The sequence below is a fragment of the Alexandromys fortis genome, unplaced genomic scaffold, assembly GCF_014885135.2.
Source record: "Alexandromys fortis isolate MF-2015 unplaced genomic scaffold, M_Fortis_MF-2015_v1.1 scaffold_23, whole genome shotgun sequence".
NCBI lineage: Eukaryota > Metazoa > Chordata > Mammalia > Rodentia > Cricetidae > Alexandromys > Alexandromys fortis.
Window position 1 is genome coordinate 12534211 of NW_026067907.1, and position 23631 is coordinate 12557841.

Genomic DNA, 23631 nt, shown 5'->3' on the forward strand with positions numbered 1-23631 from the left:
GTCAAAGTTTTAACATTATAGCAAACTCTAAACACTCTGGAAAATTTGAACTGATTTTTGCTCATGGAAGAAGCCAATGTCACTCTCAGCAAAGTGCAGAAGTTCAAAACAGTGTTCTTACTAACAGACAAAATGAATATAAAGTTTTGAATTGAAATCAACTATGCAGGTTACTCATGTGGGCAATCATAGCTGGCTGTGGATTGCCAGGAGGCTTTGCTGAAGATGACACACTCTGTAGTGACTTGGGAAGCCTAAACTTCAGGTGTTTCGAGGTTGCAGTTTGAAGGCTGCTTTGCTCTCTCTGGATAAATCCAAAATACTCTACGCATAGGCTCTTTATATGGAAGAAATTCCATTCTCCTGTCTCTAAAGAGGAGTATTTTAGTGTAAAAACATGGTGTTAATTTTGTGGTCTGTTTAATCCAATCTTGTCTATGTTTGCCAAATATTCTGAGCCTTTTGTACTTTATTTTATTAAGAGCTAGTTTCTTAGATGTGAATCTGCTTTTATTTTATGAGTGTTTTATCTGCATGTGTGTCTGTGTCACAAGGAAATTGAGATGGTTGTAAGCTTTCTTATGGGTGCTAGAAACCCAAACCTGGTCTTCTGCAAGGGCAGCAAGTACTCTTAAAACAGCTGAACTCCCTCTCCAGCCCCCTTACTTTATTTTGTAATGTTATGTTGGATATTGCAATAGTACTGAGATATTATTTATTACAACATTATATAATTTGATACATGGTAAACCTTTATCTGTTTCATCTCTTGGCCTGAAGTCTTGGCAAATGTTGGCTAACTTGGGCATCAAGCTCAGCTGTGGTTTCTTGGCCAGGATAGACGTGATGCACACAGGACCAGTCTAACTCTGCCCTCACAGACGTGATGCGCACAGGACCAGTCTGACTCTGCCCTCACAGACGTGATGCACACAGGACCAGTCTGACTCTGCCCTCACATTTTGTTTCATTGGAATTTTTTTTTTTTTTTATCAGCAGCACTAATGTGGAATACTAGGAATTTTATTTTAGTTTGGTTTTGGTAACTGATTTGTTTCAAAGGCTTTATTTTGCTTTTAATAATTACAGCTATCTTGAAGAAATCTAGTAGTTATCCTGTACAAAGGAATTTTAATCATAGATGTAGGTTTAACTCTTAAACTGTAGGGTTGCCTTTGTTCTCAGTGATTATGTCTGAAAACTGTGGGGCTACAGAGATGGCTGGGGTTAAGAGTACTGTCTACTCTTCCAGAGGTCCTTAGTTCAGCCCCGACAACTACATGGTGGCTCATAACCATCTATAATAGGATCTGATACCCTTTTCTGGCATTCAGGTATACATGTAGAACACTCACACATAAAATAAAAATAAATACAAGTTTCACAAAAAATTTAATAAGCACAAAACTCCTACAGTGCATGGGAGTATGTCTAAAATACTCACTTCTCACTTCAGTTTCACGTGGCTTGTCTTCTGTGTTTGTGGTTAGTGTGCCATTGCTGACGTGAGGTCTTTTATTATTTTGCTTTGTGTTTTTAAAGACTGTGTTGCAGTTTTTCCATCTAAGAACAAAAGGCCTAATGTCATTTATTGGCTATGGTGGTGATTGGATTATCGGGCCCCTGAGAGTAGTGAGTTCTAATTGGTGAATCTTTGAGCATATGGAAGAGCCTTTGACTTCTCGTTTTCTCAGTAATTAAAGGAGGCTTGTTTTCCTGCAGACGCGATGATGGGTAAAGTTTTAGAGATAATTCAATACTTTAACTTGGCCTTTTTTTTTTTTTCCTGCAAAAGGACCGCACTCTTCTTACACAGGATCTGCAGGAACAATCCTGGGAGCCCATGATGCTTCCCGGGACCCAAGAGAGAAGCACACGAGAAGGTACTTAAGGGCTGGGCTGAGCTGGGTTTAATCTGTTCTGGTTTATTCTCATATTCTTGTCCTTGCTGAATCGTGTCAGATTTCATCAGGCATCCTGGTGTTTTTACTGTACAACATGTGAGAATGTAGGGTCCATACCCCCCCACCCACCCACACACAGGGTCTTTCTCTGTAGGTCTCAAACTTGTGGTAGTCCCAGTTCCTCAGATTCCCTAGTGCTGTGATTATAGGTGTGAGTCCCCACACTTGTATGTGCAGACCTTTTTAAAGTTGGTGTTGCTAGCATGCTTCTGTTTGGGGTAGATCCTGGACCTGCCTGCTGCACAATGGAAATGCTAGAGGCGTGAAGGCCAGGCCTGTCAGTCAACTTGTGGCCACAGTCTGCTTCCTTCTGGAATTGAGCTAAACATTTGGTCATCGTAGATGTTCTCTGCACTTCTGACAATGCTGGTCTGTCTCTTAGATTAGACTGGGCTGGTCTGTAATGCCGCTCAAGGACATGGAAGGTTTATGGAGATGCTGTGTTTTTAAACTGGATCTCCATTAATTAAACCTGTTTAGCTGGCAAGAAATGCTAGCTTGCTAAAATTGAACTCAATGAGTTGGGTTTTTCCCCCCATTTTTAGTGTAGATGGGTGGCACCAGGCATACAGGCATGTCTGTGTGTGTATGTGCCACATGTTTACATGTATGTGGGTGCGTGTGGAGGCTTCAGATTGACAGGAATAATCCTTAAGTCATTCTTACCTTACTCAATGAGACAGAGTTGTCTCAGCAGTATGTTTAGTCTTGCTAACCCGCTTGCTCTGGAAATCCCGTCTCTTTTTGAGGCTATAATTACAGGCTAGCTGCCATGAATTCCTGGTATTCATGTGATCTCTGGTTAACTCAGCCATCCCTAGTTTACTTACTCGAAGACTTAACTGTTGACCCAGGTTGATTATAGGCCTGTGCCACTGTCTCTGTCCTCTTTGTTTATTTAAATTTAACTATAGGAGCATATATTGGCTTTTAAAGTTCTTCTTGGACTGTAGTGTAGGTGTAGTTTGTCTCAGCCACAACACACGTAATTACAGCGGCGTACAACAATGAACACGTCTCACTGAAACTTTATGATCCTTAGGAAAATTTACTTAAAGACTAGGTACTTGTATTTTGATGCATAATCTTTTGTGTTTTCTTCTTGTCCAGCCAAGAAGCAGACTCACCTGGCAGTTCTGGAGCCCCTGAAAACCTGACATTCAAAGAGCGTCAGCGCCTCTTTTCACAAGGGCAAGATGTGTCTGACAAAGTAAAAGCTTCTCGTAAATTAACAGAACTTGAGAATGAGCTGAACACCAAGTGAGAAGAGAAAGAGAGCACTTTGTGCTCATACAAGATCTGCCCTTGGCAGTGGTTTTGTGGGGTTGAGCCTGAGGAGGAGGGAACAGTTCTAAGTGATTTCTAATTTCTGTTTCTAAAATGGTTTCAAGTTAGAGATGTTCCAATTTAAAATCTTGTTTTACTTTTCCAAGAAACTCTTGCCTAGTTCTTACTGATTGACTCATATGAACTTATCTTTTTTTGTTAGCTTCTTTGGGGAATCTTGGACTCAGAGGGCAGAATGAAGGGCAGTAAAGACCACAGGGTATTTCCTCTACCCTCTTCTTTCCCATCATCATTCCAAGGACCATAGGCCGACAAATTATCTTCTGTTCTTTCTCAAAACTCCACTTGGCCGCATAGACCGTTACTGTGTTCAGGAGCCAGGACTCCCAGTGTAGAGCCCCAGGGCAGGTGTCTTCCCACTGCACCTGCCATAGTGTGCATTAGGTGGCTAAGTGGAGTTTCTTATCTGTAAGGTGCACAACACATCATTCTTGACCAATGCGAACCCCCTGCTCAATCCTAAATGTTGAGATTGAGTAGCTAATTAATAATTCAGTTTTGAAAAATCTCAGATTTTTAAAGATTTAATCTTAGGGAATTTTATTTTTATAAATACCAAATCATCATTAGAGTGATCATTGGTGAAAATTAAAGATGGTGGTTATGTTAGGAAGTTACCTAGTGTTTCAGATATCCCAAAGGATCTAGAGCTCTCCAGCTAAACAGCGTTTGTATAGGTAGGAGCGGAGACAGCTAAGAAGAGTGGGAGCTCACAGGTGGCAATCAAACGTAACTAAAGAAAGATTTGTGTAGGTATGCCGTCAGAAAAGGAAGGAAGCGGTTACTGTGCCATCTAAACTTAAATACTGTAAGAATAACTACATTTCTTTCACAGCTTAGTAGAGTTGTTTAAATTTAATTTGTGAATTTGTGTTGTCATTCCTCCAGCTGAGTTGTGGGAGAAAAACATGAGTTTATTTTTGCAAGCTTTATGATTTCAAGCATACTTCCTATTTAACAAAGCCCTAATGTGGGTCCAGATTATCTTTCTGGACCTTACTATTCTCTTACATATCTGTACATTAGGAAAATAGGCACACTTTCAAGTAGAGCAGAGGCATTTGCAACCGTAAAAACCACTTTTAATAAGAACTGTATGATAAATTGTTGAAATAAAAATGTAAATATTTTTTATGTGTATCAAGCTTCCTATTTGAAAGTGTGCCTTTGCTGTTTTCTCTGTAAGAGAATTGAATGGTCCTGAGAGTTAATGAAGGATGTGCACACTTGCCCTGCCTAGGAAGTGCAATCTCTTTGTGTCTGGAGCACTGGCAGCCTTTGGGTGGCATATCCATACCTCCCAGAGAAGAGCAGATACCTGCTGTTGCTGGTACATGGGAAGACAGATGCACACAAGAGCCTGCAAACATCTGAAAACTCTGCATGTGTGCTTGTGGAACCCATAGTGAAATAGACTTGGCCATCCCTGGACAGTAAGATCTAATGTGAATATGTGTTGTAACACGTTACATAGCGTGTGTTACTGTGGGGAAGCACCCAAACTGCTGTTGTTTTCCATTTCTACTGTATTTCAGTTGCAGCCTATTTTTAATAAACTTTGTATCTATTTAAGTGTATTTGCTATTGTTTTCCAAGTGCTGACAAAGTTTATATTTGTAATGCCAGCCTTCCTCTCTCCCGTTTCCATCTGCCACTACTTCATTAAACAGTGCTGAGTGTCACTCCTGCGTCCCTCCGTTGTTTTTCTGTGTACAGAAGTGCTATTTGATTGATTACACAACGAGCTAAAAGGGTGGCCTATTCTTCATGACAGTGCTTGTGCTTGGGACCATGTCTCAAGTTTCACTGTCCCATCTTGGCCACTGGACTCCTGAACATTCTCAGTGATTAAGCATGTTGCATAAAAGTTATCCTGGTCATGCATGTTGCAGGCCTAAGAACCCACTCGAGATGACCGGAATGATGGTATGTTTTACTGTCATGGTACAAGGAATACTTGCTAATTCTAGCAGACCGAAAGCAAATGCTGCGGCTACCATTACAGCGCAGGGCCTCAATGAAATGGGGTGAGGGAATGGGGAGTTACTAGCCAAGGACATAAATCTCAGATGAAAGGGGAATAACTTTGAGTCCTGGTATATGGTAAAGTATTACAGCCAGCAATGAGCAGCGAAAATGAAAATAAAAAAAAAAAAACTTTAAGGAAGGAAGGCATGTTTGAGGATTGAAGGGACTTGTGGGGAATCTTTTTGGCAAAACCAGAATTTATATATTGGAATTATAATGTTTGTGTATACTACGTTTTAATTTACTGTGCTTTTAGATTCTGTAGAGACGCTTAGAAACTGAATCAGTGCTGACTCAGCACCTCTCCTCCTATGTGCCCCTCCCTCTTAGGGAAGTTGTGGTTTTGGCCTACAGTGTTGTCTGTTGTTTCTAACACTTCATAAGAACATCTCCTAAAGTAGAAATTTTTCTCTTTGCTCTCCCAAGTAATAAGGTGATTTCAGGTGTATTTATGCATTTATGATAAGATTAAACAAAATGTAAGTTGCTTGACTTGGCAGAATTTTTGCACCCCTAGAGACAGGGGATTTTATTCCTACAGTACTTCAACCCGTTTACTCACCGATGTGGGAGCATCATCGCCAGTCCTGAGATTCCCCTATACTTGTTAAGCAGTAAACCAGCGGTGCTGACCCTATTCACCCTGCATTCCTAGGCAGGCTGCGAGCACAGGGTGCTCAGGGGTGAGAAGGCAGAAGCAGACCACTTGTGTGTAATTAGCTGTTAACCGTATGAGAAATGAACAGGTCTGTGGGGTTGACCTTGTAGGGATGGTCTGCTCTCTTGAGATGGTACAGGATGCATCAGGGAGAGAGGCAGGACCAGAGAGGACTGGGAAGAGATGTAGGTGAAATAGGTTTTCAGGCCATGGTAAGGTGATTTATATTCTACAAGCATTGTTGGGATCCCGCTCTACTTTCAAGGGAGGAGCAACGCCCAATGTTCTATGAGCCGGTAAGCGGTACCCAAGAGAAACTTCTGTGGGTAGGCACGGCGCATGCGCAGAAGCCATTAGGGAAAGCTATCCCATGACTTAACCGCGCTCTTCACTCGCTGCCTACTGCAAAGAGGCCGGGAAATGCCAGGGAAATTTATGCCATTGGACTTCTCAAAACAGAAGTTGCGACAGCTTCAACATCAAATGTGGGTGAGTCTGAGTGGAGCCCCAACTTTGAAACCACGCCTCCCAGTCCCAGGGCTGTAGGGGACCTTGGAGAACCGGGGTTGCCTTGGGAATCATTCAGAGTTGTGAATCTCACCTTAAGCCCTCTCAGGAAGGAGACCAACTCTTATCTGCCTTGTGTTTTCAGCATCCAGAATCTAAGGATGATTGACCTGTTTCTCCCGACTGCCCTTAAGGTCCTTCCTTCAGTTCCCATGTGAGGCTTCCCTGACCGCTCAGCGGACCCTTAAGTCCACCTCGGTGTCTCCTAACCTGGCACCTTCTTCAGCTCTGCTGACCATCTATGAACTAACTGAGCAAGTTTGGGGACTACAGTAGTTACCCAGCAGAAATTATATAATCCTAACTGTTGCCCTCTTAGAGCACACAGCAGAACAAATAGATTGGTAAAGTAAACAAATATCAGTACCATGCTGAGCAGAGATCCCGAACCTTATAAGATCTATAATCAACACCACACGGGTGGTCTGTAGGGATCGGCCCTGAGGGCTTAGAAGAGAGAGGTCTCCGTGGAGAGTGATAATGTGACCAGCCAGGCCTTGGTGGTATACTAGAAGCAACATAGGGGCTGAGGGAAGAGGAGCTTAGGTCACACAGGCTTGTGACAGACACCTTAAGGCTCTGTTCTACCAGTCCTGGAGGCACTACAGAAGTGATCTCACCGGAGGGAGGACATGGTCTGATCTGCTTTTTTAAAATGTCAGTTTCCTGGGTGGTAGTGGTACAAACCTTTAATACCAGCCCTTGGGAGGCAGAGACAAGCAGATTTCCGAGTTTGAGGCCAGTCTGGTCTATAGAGCGAATTCCAGGACAGCCAGGGCTACACAGAGAAACTCTGTCTCAAAAAAAAAAAAAAAAAAAAAAAAAAAAAAAAAAAAAAAAAAAAAAAAAAAAAAAAAAAAAAACCAAGCAAACAAAGTGACATTTTGTAGCAGGTAGTGGTTCCTGGCCAGAGAGACACAGCTGACCGCATAAGCTGCACCTTGAAGGACAAGGCTTCCAGGGTCAAAGATGAGGAGCTCAAGGAACACTAGTGAAGGAGGGCTACGGGCAGCATTTCAGATCTTTGCAAATTTCCCAAAAAGTGCACATTGAAGGAGGAAGCATTTGTTCCAGCAAAAAGGGCTAAATTTTTTGAGGGTAGCACATTTTTCTTCTTCCACTCAAGCCCCAGCTCAGCTATACAGAAGCTTCATCCTGGGGCCCTGTGCCTCAGCACTCAACTCATGACCCAGGAGGAAAAGTACTTCTCACCAATCCAACACTGGGGTAAGCTGAGTGTGTGGGCTCCCATGCAGGCCAAGAGGCCTGGGGTAGTTTTTACCCCACGGCAGTTGTGTACTGGATGCACGGTGAGCTAAGGCTAAAAGCTCAGAGGAGGCTCGAGCCTTTCTGGTGGTATATGATCCATGAGTAAGGGTAGATGGGAGCTCTCATGGGAGACGTGGGTTGCAGGCTCACACGCACACAAGAATGCATTTCACTCATGGAAGACTGCCTCTCCAACTGCAGAAGTTTCTGTGTGCGGCCAGAAATCTTTGTTTGCAGGTGGCTGCTTCCCCATGGTGTCCTGGAGTCCGATCAGAAAGACACTGATGAAATTACAAAAGAACCTACCCTCAAGGCTTTGAATCAATTACCTTGTAGGCACTGTCTTCCAATGTCTCCTGCTAAGATACCTACTGAGACTTATACTTCACCATATGAATTAGGGAGTGGGGGTGGGAGTTACAGTCCATAATAAGCCACAGGTTACACTGTGGTCTAACAGAGACACTGGAGAGACCTAGGGTCAGAGCAAACCTGAAAGGATTGTCCTCACAGACTTCACTTAGCCCCGTTCTGATTGGCCCACACTTGGGAATGCTTGTGTCCCAGGTTCATGGTGAACACACCTGACTGGCACTGCTGCACAGCATTTTCCTGGTAGAATAGCTCGATCATTTAGGGACAAAAACTAGGAAAAGGCATTTTATCAGGAGGAAGAATAAAGCAGCCTTCTTGCAGATGGAGCCATATAGGTATGGTGCTAAGGAATGTGCTAAAAACCTTTTACATTAAAAAGTGAGTTATACAAAATCAAAGAACATAGCATCCATCTGCAGAAACAAATGGCATTTCTATGATCTAGCAATGAACACAAGTAAAATTAGGAAAACATTCCATGTGCAATACCATCCAAAAAAATCAAAATATTAAAAAAATCAAAATATTTTGAAATAAATTTAACGAAACACATACCAGACTTATAACTGCAGCTGCGATTACAGTTTGAAATCTATAAATTAAGTAAATTTCATCAACATTCCAGAGATTTTTCATATTAAAGAAATTTAACAGTTAATGCAATGTAAATCCTAGGTTTGGATTTATATAGTCACAGTTACATAAAATATTTTACCTTTAATGATAATAGATTCTTTGTGAGCCGATTCAGAGAGCAATTCTCTAACAGGAGGGACAGCATCTCCATTTGGAAACTGAAGTCCCTGCAAGAGAGACTGAATCTAGCAAAAATGACTAGACCTATGAAAGGAAGGACCGAATCTCCTGCAGGAATGATGGGATCCCTAGGAAGAGGGACTTAATTTATTCTCTGTGAAGGCTGGAGCACCAGCAGGGTACCAATCTTTAATTCCAGAGACTGTGTTCAGTAGGGTGGATTGAGTTTGCAGGAATGATACATCCACAATTTGGACACAGCCCCCAGTAAGACGACCGCACCTGGACCAGTCATATGTGGGAGTTAAACATGCACTTTACAGTGGTCTGTGCTCTACCTTCCTTCCTGAGTTCAACCTCTGTTCACCTTCTCCTTGACCTTCCAAGACTACCACTACCCACCTCTCTCTCTCTCTCTCTCTCTCTCTCTCTCTCTCTCTCTCTCTCACATTCAATGTTGAGGGTTGGGCTTTTTCAGGGNAACAAACAAAAAAAAAACACAAGGACATATGAAAATGCTACAAGGAATCAAACTATTATTTACAAAACCCACAAGAAATTCTGTGTATGAATATACATATATATTTTATATATAATTAAATTCTATATATAATATAAATACATATACATATTTTTTTTCTTTTGGTTGAGGGTTTTTCTGCATAGCCCTGACTGCCCTGGAGCTCACACTGTAGACCAGGCCAGCCTTAAACTCACAGAGATCGGCCTGCCTCTGCCTCTTGAGTGCTGGGATTAAAGGTGTGAGCCACCACTGCCTGGCTGTTTTCGTTTTGTGAAGGCTTCTGATTTTATGGCTTCCTCTGTAAACTCTCCACTCCCCAGCACTGCTCTCTGGTACCTTTCTGACCAAAGGATAGAGTGTGGAGTTTGCATACCTAGTAAGTCCCCGGGGCTGCTGCTGATGGTGTCAGGACTGCCCTTGGTAGGGTGAGCCCACACCCAGGGGTGTGGGTGGGAGAGCAGGCCAGGCCTTCCTGAGGTGGGCTGCTGAGCGACCTGATGGCCGGCCTTCCCGGCAGTTCTTTGCTGGGACTGTTCCCGCTCTTTCTTGTGCTCTCTGTGCATTCACAGTATTTCTGTGTGACTGGGTTTTCTGTTTGGATCCTTGGTTGTAGGTCAAAGAAGAAAGAATAGCTGAACTGGAAACAGAAAATGCTATTCTGCACCTGAAATTGGCAGAGGTAACATTTTAATGTGTCTTGTACACTGATAGACCAACATACCCAGCATGAGTAGTGTTTGGAGTCGGCTCCTGTACATGCGACTTTCATTTGATCTTTTGTCCCATTCGGTGAGGTAGAATGAACTCTTCAGGTGACACTTAGCATGTCATCCTATGCTGGAACGGGAATGAATAAGGAATAATCCATTAATGATACACCCAGCAGCTGTTTCTTAGTAGATGCGTTGTATAATTTATGCATCATGAAGTCCTCCACATTAAGTTGTATAATTCAGTGTTTACTAAGTCTGCAGATACACAACTGCTACAGACTTTATGTTGCTGTAACAGAATACCTGAGACTCCCTATCATTTACAAGGAACATTTGTGACTTTCAGTTTTGGAGTCCAAAATTAAGGCACTGCGGGTTTGATGTCTATGGCCAGCTCAATCCTCTAACTGGCACTGCCTGGATGTCCTCATGTGGTAGAGTGGATGAGCAAATCGCTGTCTAGCCTTGTCCATTTATGAGGGTAGAGTCTTCATGATTCCACCCCGCCTTTATATCACCGCAGTGGACGTTGTCAGCGTGAGTCTTGGACGGGCACTGTAGCCCCTAATGAAGCTGTGGAAGCTTGTTCCTAAGGCCCCCTTTTCAGTTTCCTTCATAGCCTTTTTACTTCTGAACAGTTCCATACCAATCCAGCAGACAGCCTTACCCAGCCACAGCCCTTCATTCTGTCTACAACAGATTGCTGGGCATCCCCAGGAGCACCTTCTGCTCGCTTCCATCCTATCTGAGGGAACTTATATGCTCTCGGGGTCAATCAGGGACTGAGCAGAAACTAGAAGTTTGTGTTGGACAGGGCCCTTCCATAGGAGTTCAGACACTGTCTCCATCACAGGAGCACATCCGAGGCTTGGGCCCTGCTTTCTTCTCTGCTCTAAAGAGTGAGAGGGCTTATCTGCCTGAAAACTGAGCACTGCTCTGCTATTGCACAAGACTGTGAGCTCTTGGCTGGGGGGAGCACAAGTGCGGCTCACTGAGATGTGTGGCTGGTGTCTGTGAGAGGCTGGGCCTGCCACATCCACTGCTTATAAAGACAATGGAAACACACAGGAAAGCAACAGAATGAGGCAGAACCCACAGTCATCACCTTCTTTGTTTGGGGCCCTTTCACTGACACCTGCAGAAGCCAGTGTAGAAGTCTGGCCAGCCCTGTCTTGTCCTGGAGCCTGGATATTTTCTCTGTCCTCCTTAAGTCTTAGATGCTCCTTCTAGCATGCCACAGGGAGTACTTTCTGTTACCTCCCGAAGTGCTCCACAGAAGTCCAGAAAGATCTTTTTAAAAATGTGTGTCTGTTGAAAAGCCTTCCTATTGAAAGCCTTTCCTGGTTTTGGCACTGCCCTCAAGTGAATCCCCAAGCCTTTGGCCTCTCTGCAGGTTGGCACTCCTTTTCCTTCACTTCTCTCCTGAGGTCTGTCACTCACAGCCTTGGCTTGGGCTTTGTCTGTCCCTTCTACCTGGCCAGTGCCTCCTGGCCTAGCCCCACCACCCCTAACCCTGAACTAACTGTCCATGCTCCTGGGATTCCTTTCCTGACTCTCCCCACTCTAGTTTAAGCTCCATTGGCTTCTCTCTTCCTGTGTAGTGTGTATCACGGACTATCAGTTTCCTTTTCTTGAGGGAAGGTACCTGCTGTGTTTTCAAGGTTTTAAAACCTTACATTGTATTTTCTTCCTCTCTGTACCAGGAAAGGATGAACAGGAGCAGGTGTGAGGCCTGGCACCATGCTCTGCTCAGAACAAGGCAGTGTCAACAGGGAAGTACCCATGCCGCCTTCCTCCAGCCCGCTGCCTGACGAGGGCAGAAGTGACCTCAGCACTGCCAAAATCGCCATGCGTGCACGGAATGCTGGCGGGTTCAGCTCCCCTGCCCAGTAAAGAAAGCCTACAGCATGATTAGCATCTGAGCGGAGATGAGATATGAGTAGCTTTTGGCCAGTAGACAAATGACTTGAGATGGCAGCAGTGGAGACTTAGCCTCACAAGTCACAGTTGTTATTTTTATGTGTGGGTCTTTTACCTGCAAGTCTGTGTATGACCATATGTGTGCCGTTGCCCTTGGGGAAAAGAGGGCATCCAGTCTCCTGAGATTGTGGTTACAGTTATGTGAGTGCTGGGAACCTGAACCCCGAGTGCTCTTTAACTGCTGAGCTATCTCTCCAGCCCCCACAGTGGTTATTTTAAAGTTTAGTGCTAGAAAGTGTTTGTAATAACGTAAGTATCCCATGCCCCAGCACTGTGTATGAGCTGCCCTTAGACTGTCAGTGGCTTCTGAGGGAAAAGCCAGGAAAGCAGCTATCTCACTTAGAATATTTGGCAAGTCTCAATGTGAGATTGTGGTAGATATTTTTATACCATTGATTAAAAACATTGTTCTACCTTATGTTAAAAACAATGTGACCAGGATGGGAAACAGGAAAAAAAAAATCCATCTGCAAACAGGATTAACCTGCCATGGTCAGATGTGAAGGTTTAAGCGGTGTGTGTTCAGAAGGGATTCAGATAGCACTCGCAGATTCTCCCCCACCTTAGTAAAGCCAGCCTATCTTTGAATAAGCTCACAGCTGTCTGCTTTATGTGATAAAGCGCCTTGATACAGCTTAGCTTTGCCATTTTTCCTTCTGATCGTGAAGCAAACTCCATTATTCCTAACTAAAGAGAAAAAGCATATGGTTAAGCTCACGTAGCATGCTATCATGTGTCATTGAGAGTGACTGCTAAGCCATACCACGTCCTTCCATGTGTTCATCGTCTAATCGTCACGCTGAAGACCTTGGGGTCACAGCTGGGGTTGGACAGGGCATGTGTGACATGACGCACAGGATATTAGCTGCATTGTTCCCCAAGTTCCCTGAAAGCTCGGATGCAGGCTGTTCCTGGAACTCTATCACGCACACAGATACTGCGATTGCTTCCTACTGGCCTGAGTTCATGGTAATGAGACCTCCAGAAGTTGGTTTGGACAGCCCATCAGAGCTTTGTTCTTGTTTCACACAGCCCCAGTGCTCCACCAAAATGATGAGGTTGTTAAATGGGTCAGATGTCCATGATGGCACCATGAGCTGTATTACAGACACTGGTCATATAACTTGGGTTTGTATTTCCTAAGAACCTTAATATGGAATATATGAAATCATGAGCTGCTCTCAAAGCGCTATATTGAGTTAGAATTGTTGGAGGGAGCTGGGCAGTGGTGGCGCACACCTTTAATACCAGTACTTGGGAGGCAGAGGTAGGCAGATCTTTGTAGTTCAAGACCTGCCTGGTCTACAAAGAGTTCTAGGACAACCTGGGCTGTTACACAGAGAAACCCTCTGTTTGTCTCAAAACAAAACAAACAAACAAAAAACCATAAAAGAACTTCTGAAGGGAATTGTGGTGAACACTCACCTTGCATATTTGTCGAAGAACCACTGCCTTATATGTCCCTGCTTCATAGCAGGTCACTTCAGGATTGCTGGCTGTAGGCCGCTTCTGTATCCCATGGGCTTTTATGATCGGTTGTAGTTAGACTGTAGTGGCTGATAATAGCATGATCAGTTGTGCTAACTGTGCTTTGATTGATTACACAGAAGCTTCAACAAGATGTCAAGGAGTTTCGGAATTCTTTCCTGGTGCTCTTACAAAGCTGTCAGGAGGAGTACCAGAGCTGCCTGTCTGACGTAGCGGCTGTTGTGCAGAGGGCAGAGCTGAGCAGCGAGGCTCTTCGAGGTGAGAGACCTCTGGGACCCCAGCCCATCTCTTTTAACTCCCAGCATATGCTAAATGATGGCAATAACAAATACTGTGCCACACACACCACGATGAGACGCCCCCTCCCGTGATTGACGGTCGCCTACCTGCCCTGTAGCTCCCCCCCCCCCGACACCCACATAGCATGTTCTCAGCTGTGATGTTCAGGGCCATGAGCTTCCTGCGTCAGATTTCCTCCAGACTAGGAAGTGAAGAGTTCTCTTCTGCCAGCTCAGTTGTCACATCCAGAAGTCCCGCTTGTCTCCCTTCAGCAGCACTGTGTGTACAAGAGCACGTTTATTCCCTAGTGCCATGCAGTCCACACCTGTGGCAAGTCCTAAGGGAAGCTGACCATCATGCTGCTATTTCAAGAGGTGCAGCAAAACGTGCTTTGTGGTTAGGCTAGCATCTTAGCTTAGAGAGCGATTGTCCTGGAATCTCACGGTAGTTTCCAGTCTCCATAGTCCAGTGCATTTCATTTCAGAAGCCTCCCGAGGCCTTGTAGGTGTGCATATGTATGTGTGCACACATATATGTGAACGGTATGCTTGTATACATGTGCACATGTGTGTGGTATATGTGTATATGTTACATGTATATGTGTGGTCTATAGTGTATTCATATGTATGGTTGTATGTATGATGTGATATGTGTACATATGTTCATATATGGTGCGTGTGCTGTGCATGATGAATACAGGTAGAGTGTCTGGTCTGTGTACATGGGTAGTATGTGTAGTGTGTATATAGTACACGTGTATGGTCATGGGAAGAGTCAATCATCCTTCCCAGGAGGAGCAGGAGCGAATCATGACAAACTAAAGGAAATGCTGATGTGCATGTGCGATGGTTTTATGGCCATCGATCACTACCCACAGGAGCGCTGTGCATGTTGTGCCTGGGAGATGCAGACGGAGGGCATCCCGGGCTGCGTGTTGTTCCTCATGTTGCCAGGGGTGGGGGAGTCTCAGAAGGTCCTAGTCAACTAAGACAGCATGTCCCCTTCACCAACATCCCTTGCTCAAGCAGCCCTACCCCATAACTGACAGGAAAGCGGGCCGCAGCAGTTCATGTTGTAGGCTGAGGAAGATGAGAGGCCAGCTGTGGGCCAAGCTGAAGAGCGTCTGTGTAGATTGCTCAGGGTAGGGCTTCTCACCTCTGCTGTGTCGGACACAGGCACCGGGAGTCTGTGTGAAGCAATGTGGGTCTTCCTGTAAAAGTTGGGTCCCAAGATGTGTAGTAAGAGCCAGAAGTCAGCCCAACTTCTGCCACATGTCCTTGTCCCACACAGAGGGGGCGACCTCATGGAAGCCTTTATAACTTGAGCAAGCTCAAGCTGGGGACATGTCAGCCCCCAGTGGGTGGCATTAGACCAGGACTCCTTGAGAATCACTAGTTACCATGAGCATTGAGCACCCAGAACCTCAGCTGGAGAACCCACTGTGGCCCACAGCCCCCCCCCCCCACCAACCTCCTTATGATTTAAACTTTTCTTGGCTAGGAGACCACAGAGTCTCCTCCTGAGAACCAAACTGTAACCTGGGGGTAACCTGTCCCTGCAGCTTCTCAGTCAGAGGCTACACACCTACAGCAGTGCTTGCAGAAACTGGAGTCACGCTACCACTTGGAGCAGCAGAGGAGGAGGACCCTCCATAACAGCCTGGTGGTGAGTGCCTGCATTGTCAGCACAGTGGTTCAGCAACTCAGAATATGCCCAAGGATGAGCGTGAGGCCTCACCTGAGTGACAGATGACCAAAATGGCTAGAATCCCATAGGAATGCCTGGGGGCAGGAGTCACAGCCCAAGGTAGGTGTCTCATGACTCTGCCTTCTTTCTCCCTGTTTGGTTTAATCTTAAGAAAAGCCCTCCACCAACGCAAATAACTCCAATTAAACCAGATTAGGCCAAATTCAGATGCCCATGTTTAATAAATGCAGCACCCTCTGGTGGAGTGAGACAGCGTGGCGGGAGAGGAGCCCACACAAACCCTGGAGACCACGTGGGAAGGGGTCAGCGCTTGACAGGCTGGGAGTTGGAATCCAGACCAAAGTAACTCCCAGGCCAGGGGCTGGGGTGACGCTTCCAATTATTCATCCCAGACTCCTTGGATATAGGGGTGTTAGAGGGCTGGGGTCTCACTTTCAATCAAATACTCCCAGCATTCAGTTTAATTTTCTCCACCTAGCTCTACTCTGCCCTATCACAGGCCAAGGCAATTTCTTTATTCATTAATCAATAAAAAGCAACACATATCCAGAAGGATTTTCCACACCATCCCCCTCCCTGGAGAATCCAACAAGAGCTCATGAAAACAAGGCATTCCCACTTCTCTCCAGGTCCTAAAGACCTGGGCAGGTGCACAGAGCCTACTTGTAAGCATTTGGGGCAGTACTGTATGCCATACAGACAGACAGGTTCCAGATGTGCTGACCAGCTGGCTGAAGTATACCACCCACTGATCTCCTCAGTACCCAGCCAGAAAGCTCGCGAGAGAAGGAGAAGGAGCCTGGCCGTGTGCGGAGGGCTCTCCGCAGTGTTCACGAATACCCACTAGGCTCTGCCATGGCTTTGTGTATCATTTTCCTGATGCCTTTGGTGTGAGAAGGCAAACTTCCCATAGCTGAGGATGATAGAAAATTGAAAAGGATGAGACAGTGTTGTTGACGGGCTGAGCCTGCTTTAGATACAGGAAGCCAGATAGGCGTAGGTGACAGATGCGGGAGAGCATAGGATCCCCACCGCGACGATGCACCCTGAGTCCACACAGGTTCTGAGAGTGAGGTCATGTTTGAGTAACTATTGTAATTAGACTTTCTTTGTATTGCCAGCTCACAAATAATGCCACAGAGACTTCTTATTAATGATAAGAAGTTAGCTTAGGTTTGTTTACAACTACCCCTTAAGACTTAAGTTAGCCATTCATATTCATCTACTCTCTGCCGTGTGGCTCTTTACTCTCCTCCCTTCTGTACATCTGACTCCCTGTGTGTCTCTCTGGCAAAATCCCCAGTGCCTCAGATTCTCCCCAAATTCCTCTCTTCCTGGAGGTCCCCCACCTAGTCTCTCACGCCCAGCTATTGTTCATTCAGCTCTTTATTAAACCAATCAGAAGGCGCCTTAGGCTGAGATACATCTCCACAGTGTACAAAAAGATTATCCCACAAGCTATGGATATCATTAGGCCACCTTGATGACTTCCAGACAAATGCAGGCAATGGTTTCTGCTTTAGTTGTAGCATCTTGACTGCTGGACTCCTCTGCCCAAGTGTTGACCATCCCATCTTCCCTACCCACTTTCTAGGGTGGTACCTATACTCTTCATGTATGGGTTGGTTGGGTCCCACCTCCTCTCCCTGGTCTCTCACTTGCCTACCCCCTAGTCGTACCTTGTTGAAGCATTCCAGGGCTGTTTTTCCTTGTGAGTCTTTCCCACCACAGCTACTGGTGTACTAATGGTCCTCGCATTTCCCTGAGTGTTTTTCTGTGAGGGGGTGGAGGGAGGGGTGGAACCAAGGCTATCTGAAGGGAATCCAGTCTTTTGGTTACAGGATGCCTGGTTACCAGGTTTGTTGGGTCTGACTGGTTGTCTCCAGCCCAAGTCAGCTATGTGAGTCAAAGCTGGCAAGCCAGGGAGGGCTCCAAGGGCTGTGCTCACTGGAGGCCTGCTGGGTTAGGAACCGCAGTGGTTCCATCGGAACCTCAGGACAGCAGTGGGACTGAACTGAGTGGACGGCTAGAAAGCAGTGACGTCATGGCTGAGCTCAGGATGCTTTGGGTACCTTGGAGAAGATGGATGGAATGCTTCAAGGCAACCCCCCAGGTGTCAAAGACCTGGAGGAGGCTGTGTGCTGTGAGCACAGGTCACTTCATTTTGTTGTGTTCTAGGTAGTAAATCATATTGTCATCTGGATGATCCCCTGGAGTGTCAGGGCACAAACCACAAGCCAAATTCTTGAAATTCCTCCTAAAATGTCTGGGAGAGTTAGTTCTTGATATCAGAAAATGGATTTTTGTTGCTACTTAAGGAACAAATCTGTTAAGGTTGAATAAAAAAACTCTGAGTAGCACTGAGCTGGCGACCCTGTGGGAAACTTCAGAGGTCAGGACAGCCTGCTGCAGAGCCAGCCACTGTGTTGTTGAGAGTTCTTTGTTGTTATAGGAGCTGAAAGGAAACATCCGAGTCCACTGTCGCATTCGCCCCTTTGTGTCGGTTGATGAGGAGCTGGTCGGTCCGACTTCCCAGAACTGGTAATAGACTTTCACTTTCTGTCTGTGCATGGCTTGGGTTGGGGCTATCCCAACCCAAGGGAAGAGAAAGGCTTCGGATAGTGGCAGGAATTGCATGCCCCTGTGCTCCCAGCCCTGTGCTCGGAGCAGCTCGGAGCCATGGTGAAGCTGTCTTTGGGGATGGCTCTCCATGTTGATGCCGCAGGGCAGACGCAGGGAGAGCAGCTTTCAGTGTGACCAGAATATCTGTCTGCGCAAGCTTATCCATTGGGCTGTCTCTGTCCTGTCCAGTAGCAGGGTCCCACCCCATCTAGCCTTCCCTTCAGGTTGTACCAAAGGGGACATGCCTTCATCCTTCTTTCTAGAGACTTCTCTCATCAAGGATAAGGAATGTCAAGTTGTGATAGTTGATACTTTTGACTTACAGGAAGTCTTGGTGGCGATAGTGTAAAACTAAATGAGTACTTGCTGACCGAGCTCAGCAGGACATGTCCTGTGCCCCGTGTCCCATGTCCCATTCTCCTAAAAAGCCGCCTTCCTTCCGTGTCTGCTCCTATCCTCTCATTTCTTTGTCTCCTATCCCTGGGCTAGGCTGGTTTCCTTGGGTCTGCAGTGGGCGTTGACTCCCTGGCCTGCTCCATACATTGGATCCTGTTGTCCCATCCCATAACAGTTTTACTCTTCTGAGAGGCCTTGCTGAGACTTTTCTGTTTCTATTACACACTCCTAGTGTGACACATGCCATCTGTGTGTGTGTGTTGCACGTGTACACGTTTGTATAGGTGCATGCACACAGGCTACAGCAAGGTGCTGGGTATCCTCCTCTGTCATTCCTCATCGTGTTTTGAGGTAGCGTTTCCCCTTGAGCTTGGAGCTTGACTTTTCATCTTGGTTGGCTCCCAGCGAGCCCCATGCATCCTCCTATCTTATCCCTAACGTGCTATAGATATGCAAGACCTGGACTGGCTAGTATGGGTGCTAGGATTCAAACACACATCTTGAAGCAATATGGCCAGACCCAAATATTGTCTCTGTTTTCAGTGGTGGCAGAGATCTTTGCTTCTCAAGTCTTCCATTCTGCTAGCCGTGGAGCATAAGATGCTTTCACAACACTAGCCATGGCCATTTGTCCAAAGCTGCAGCTGGAGAAGAGCCATGTCCTGTGAGACTGAGTTCTGAAGAGCGGTGAGCTCTCCTGAAGGTGTCTTTCACATCCTATTCACAGGCTTGCTTCTGTTACACTGTCCAGCTGTGCTCATCTGTAAGGTATAGCAGTCACCCCCCCCCCAAATCTTTGGTCTAAATGGTGCAAACTGAGTCAATCAGAAGTGCTTTCTCAGTCACCCCACCGCATCCCACACTCCAGACGAAATGCCAAATAGTTCCGATGCAGACGTTCCCAGTATGGCTGGGTCACTAGGCTGTTCCTTTCCTCCTAAGTCAGAACCTCCACTGACGCTCTGGTTGCTTATTCTCCTTCAATTTTTGTTTTGAAACATACTGATTTTTCAGGTTCCTGGTTCTTGTCGGCATTGAGCTCCTGTAGGCACACAGTCTGACATTGCTTTCCTTTATCATTTCCTGTCCTAAAACTGGTGTGTGGTGGTGGGAGTCACCTATTGCGTGGATCGTAGCCCATAGCTGACCCACCCTTGGGTCACACACAGAAGGTGGAGATGTGAAAGGAAAGGTGGGGTGTATAGCAGAGGTTCAGGAACCGAGCATCAGGGGAGGAACCCAGAGCCCAGACAAGCAGTGTGGAAATAGAGCAGCAGATGTAAGAAGATAGCCAGTGCAGAGAGTTTGGGTGTCAGGAAGAAGTGGCCTACAATAGCGCTCTGATAACCTCTGTCTTGTCTCTGCAGCCCCACCCCTGGAGAAGTGGTCCACGCTGTTGATGACGTAAGTAGTTCCTAGTGAATGACATCAGAGATGCTGGCATTGCCGCGTCACATCCCAGCGTCCTGGGCCCCCTACACTCACACTAGAAGGGGCATGCGTTGGTTTCATTCTTTGTGCCATTGCTGACCAGTGTTGGCCTTCTGGTTCAAAAGACCAAGAAAGCAAGTGCTAAGATTTCAGTCATAAGAAAATATGAAAGCAGTGAAGTGAACTATGGACTTTACAATTCTGAATTTGAAGTAGGCCCGACTCTTTCTTCTTAATCTCCTCAGATATCGGTTTATCTACACACTTCGTGGTAGTAATGGCTAGACATGTATTGTGCTCATGGGTTGGGGAAGTCCTAGGTGACTGTACTGGGCCCCTTGTATCCATGCTAAAGGAGGTCTCACAGATGATAACCAGGACTCAGCATGCAGAATGCACTGCAAGAGATGCTAGGCTGAAAACAGATCTCAGGGCGGGACTAAAGCCAACTGAAATACAAGAGGATGCTAAAGCTTCTAGGCTCCTCACTGTTTCAGACACACTGATTACCTTTACACCAGAACCTAGAGCCTCCGTACAGACTGAGAAGTGGGGAGGGAAAGAACTACACATCTGTGGTCCCCTTCCCGTGAGAAATAGATTTCAGTAGAAATAAGTAATTTTTGAGGGGAAGTTTATCCTTATGGGTGATCCCAGCTAAGACACTCAGAACAAAAGATGAAATTGGAACATCACCAGTAGCCATTTGGGCCCTCCCATTAGTCCTCTGTAGATGTTGCCGGCCCTGGGGCTGACAGTCTTTGTGAAGGTATAGTAGCATGCACTGAACTGGAGATATGATGATCTCATGTCCTTATGACAGGCCCACATGCTATCCACATGATACCTGTATCCAGTTGTGTCTCCAGACCAGCATTTCTAGAGGGAGCCTGTGTAGCAAGAACTGTTTGCTATAAAAAGGGAGAAACTGTTCCTGAATGCCTTTCCCTTCTCATCCTACCATGAGATCTTTCAGGCACACATGCCAACTATGATGTGATGTAGAACTATGACAAAGGTTAAGCCACCAAGGTCACATCATCTTTGAACAACAAAACTGATCCAAACAAAGTTCTTGGTGCCTTACCCTGCTTCAGTTATTTTTGTCCTAGCAACAGAAAGCAGGCTAGCTCAGCCACTCTTCAAGTAGCACTTACCTCACAAGGTATGATGAGTAAGATGTTGATTGTGTTTTAAGAGTCCTTGTCCTTTGAGGAAACACTTGGTAGCTTTACAAGTAGATTGAGATGGTTTTTGTTTTCAGTTTAGACTGGGCCAAAAAAAGAGAAGTATGTGTGTGCAAGAATACAAGATTGAGGGCTAGAGAGATGGCTCAGCAGTTAAGAGCACTGGCTGCTCTTCCAGAGGTCCTAAGTTCAATTCCCAGCAAACACATGGTGGCTCTCAACCATCTGTAATGAGATCTGGTGCCCTCTTCTGGCCTGGAGGCATACATGCAGGCAAAATGCTGTGTACAAAATAAGTAAATCTTAAAAAGAAAAGAATACAAGATTGAGTGGGCTAAATGTTTAATGCAGAATCTTGGTACTAACACTGTCTGTTCTGTGTCAGTGTACACGTTAGAAAGTCTAAAAATCAAGTTATATTGGGTCGGGTTGGTTTTATATTTTGCTCTAACTTATTGCAGGTATCACAAAATAAATGTAGAAAGCTACTGACTCCTAATACTGGTAGGTTTGGGTCTAACTTGAGATCTCAGGACATATGGGCATAGTGTGACTAGTCTAGGTCATGAGAATTAGTGTGGCTACTCTTTCAGTCATGAGGGTTAATGCAGTCACTCTCCCCAGTCATAAGAGCAAGTGTGGCCATTCTCTCGAGTCACATGGGTCAGTGTGGCCCTTCTCTCAGGCCGTTAGAGTTAGTCTGACCATTTCCTTAGGTTACAAGAGTCAGTGTGGCCACTCAGGCAGCATGAGTCTGTTTGTCTGCTCTGTGGTGGTGGTTAGCCTGCATGTGTGTGTGTGTGCATGGTGTGCATGTATGCAGTGCCTGCAAAGGTCAGGAGAGGGTTGGATACTCTAGAACTGGAGTTGCAGATGCCTGGGAGATGCCTTGTGGGTGCTAAGAGCCAAGCCCAGGTCCTGTGCAAGGGCAGCCAGTGTTTCTAGCCACTGAGCCATCTCTCCAGTTCCTGCTCTGAAGGTTGTTGGTTACAGTCTGCTCCAAAAGCTTGTTTCATAGGAACCAGTCTTAAGATGGTGTATCATAGATCTCAGCAACACTGGAAATAGTTTTAATCAGTGATTTGATGGCCTTATGTTTTTTTTTGTTTTTACAAAGGGTAAAGTATGATAATAGTTGTTTCAAAAATTAACAGAGCCTCTGGAAATAAACACTTTTAAGGTCTTTAAAATTCTTTTCTTTAAAGCCATCTTTATTACGTTTATTTGTTTTTTTTTTATGTGACATATGCAGATGTCAGTGAACAGCTTGCAGGAGTTGCTTCTCTCCTCCCAGCTTGACATGGGTTCCAGAAATAGATCTCAGATTGTCAGTTTGGCAGCAAGCTCTTTTAACCTCTGATCCCTCTCATCAGCCCCCAAAGTATATTTTGTTCTGTCCCACACACCTTGTGCCTCAAGCACCAGCATTGCTAAGGCAAGCCAAAGGAGACTTATGAAAAAAAGACTCCAGGACTTGGGGTTTAAAGACATTCCACAGCTGATTGCCGTGGTATACATCATTAATCCCACCACTTGGAAGGCAGAGGCAGGTAGATCTCTGTGAGTTCCACATCAGCCTGGAGCTACATAGTGACACTGTGTCTCAAAAAAAGCAACAAACAAAAATAAGCAACACCTCCCCACCCACCAACCCACACACACACATGTTCAAGTTCCCATCCTCAAGTTGCTAGCCTTTTCTCTCACTCCTTAGGTAAGCTCTCAGAGTACCAGTGGCTAAATAGCACCTACTCTAGCTTTTCTAGCCTGCAGCCTTCTGGTCAACCCTCATGAATTATCTTGGGCAGGCTTCTTCCAGCTGGTGGGGAAATCAGATTGTGCTGCTTCTTTACTCTACCAGCCCTTAGCAGACCTCCCAGGGCCCTGCCCAAATTCCACTCATCACTTCAGAGGTCTTAGTGTTTTCAAGTCTTACTCAATAAAGTAAGATATTTCCTTTGATTGTATCATTTTGGGTTGTGTTTAAGACATATCAGCAGAATGCAAACTGTCTAATAAGTAGGTCTGCATGTTAGGACTGCATGTAATCTTAGCTGCTGAGTGAGTGAGTGGTTGGTTCATGGCCTTGCATCTCTTGGCTTTCGTGATATTTTTATTCCTAAAACCTGAAGAGTTTGAGTTTCTGTTGGCTCCCTGTGATCTCAGTGCCCAGCACCTCTCGACTTACCCTGTAGGTATGAACAGATTCACATGGCTGCCCTTGTCCTGGAGAACCCTACAGCTTGCTTGTTTACACTTTTTGTTTGATCTACCTCTTACTTGAAAGACTCAGGAGAACAGCTTGTTGGCTTTGCAACAAACACTGGTTGACTGCAGTGGA

At 45.6% G+C, this 23631-nt stretch overlaps 2 protein-coding genes across 21 annotated transcripts in view; both read left to right on the forward strand.

Annotated features, from left to right (window-relative positions):
- Afdn (afadin, adherens junction formation factor) overlaps positions 1-4993 on the forward strand; it is a 126163-nt gene extending 121170 nt beyond the window's left edge. For all 17 annotated transcript variants that reach the window (XM_050135994.1, XM_050135999.1, XM_050136001.1 and 14 more), the window contains 2 exons: positions 1796-1883; positions 3075-4993. In XM_050135994.1, the coding sequence (XP_049991951.1) occupies positions 1796-1883; positions 3075-3228 (242 nt within the window). In that variant the 3' untranslated portion in view covers positions 3229-4993. The remainder of the gene's footprint in view (positions 1-1795; positions 1884-3074) is intronic.
- A 5051-nt stretch (positions 4994-10044) lies between these two features.
- The window catches only part of Kif25 (kinesin family member 25), a 32715-nt gene continuing 19128 nt past the window's right edge, over positions 10045-23631 (forward strand). For all 4 annotated transcript variants that reach the window (XM_050136015.1, XM_050136016.1, XM_050136017.1 and 1 more), the window contains exons 1-6: positions 10045-10166; positions 11904-13308; positions 13788-13926; positions 15509-15612; positions 18107-18195; positions 20040-20076. In XM_050136015.1, coding sequence (XP_049991972.1) covers positions 12955-13308; positions 13788-13926; positions 15509-15612; positions 18107-18195; positions 20040-20076 — 723 coding nt within the window. In that variant the 5' untranslated portion in view covers positions 10045-10166; positions 11904-12954. The remainder of the gene's footprint in view (positions 10167-11903; positions 13309-13787; positions 13927-15508; positions 15613-18106; positions 18196-20039; positions 20077-23631) is intronic.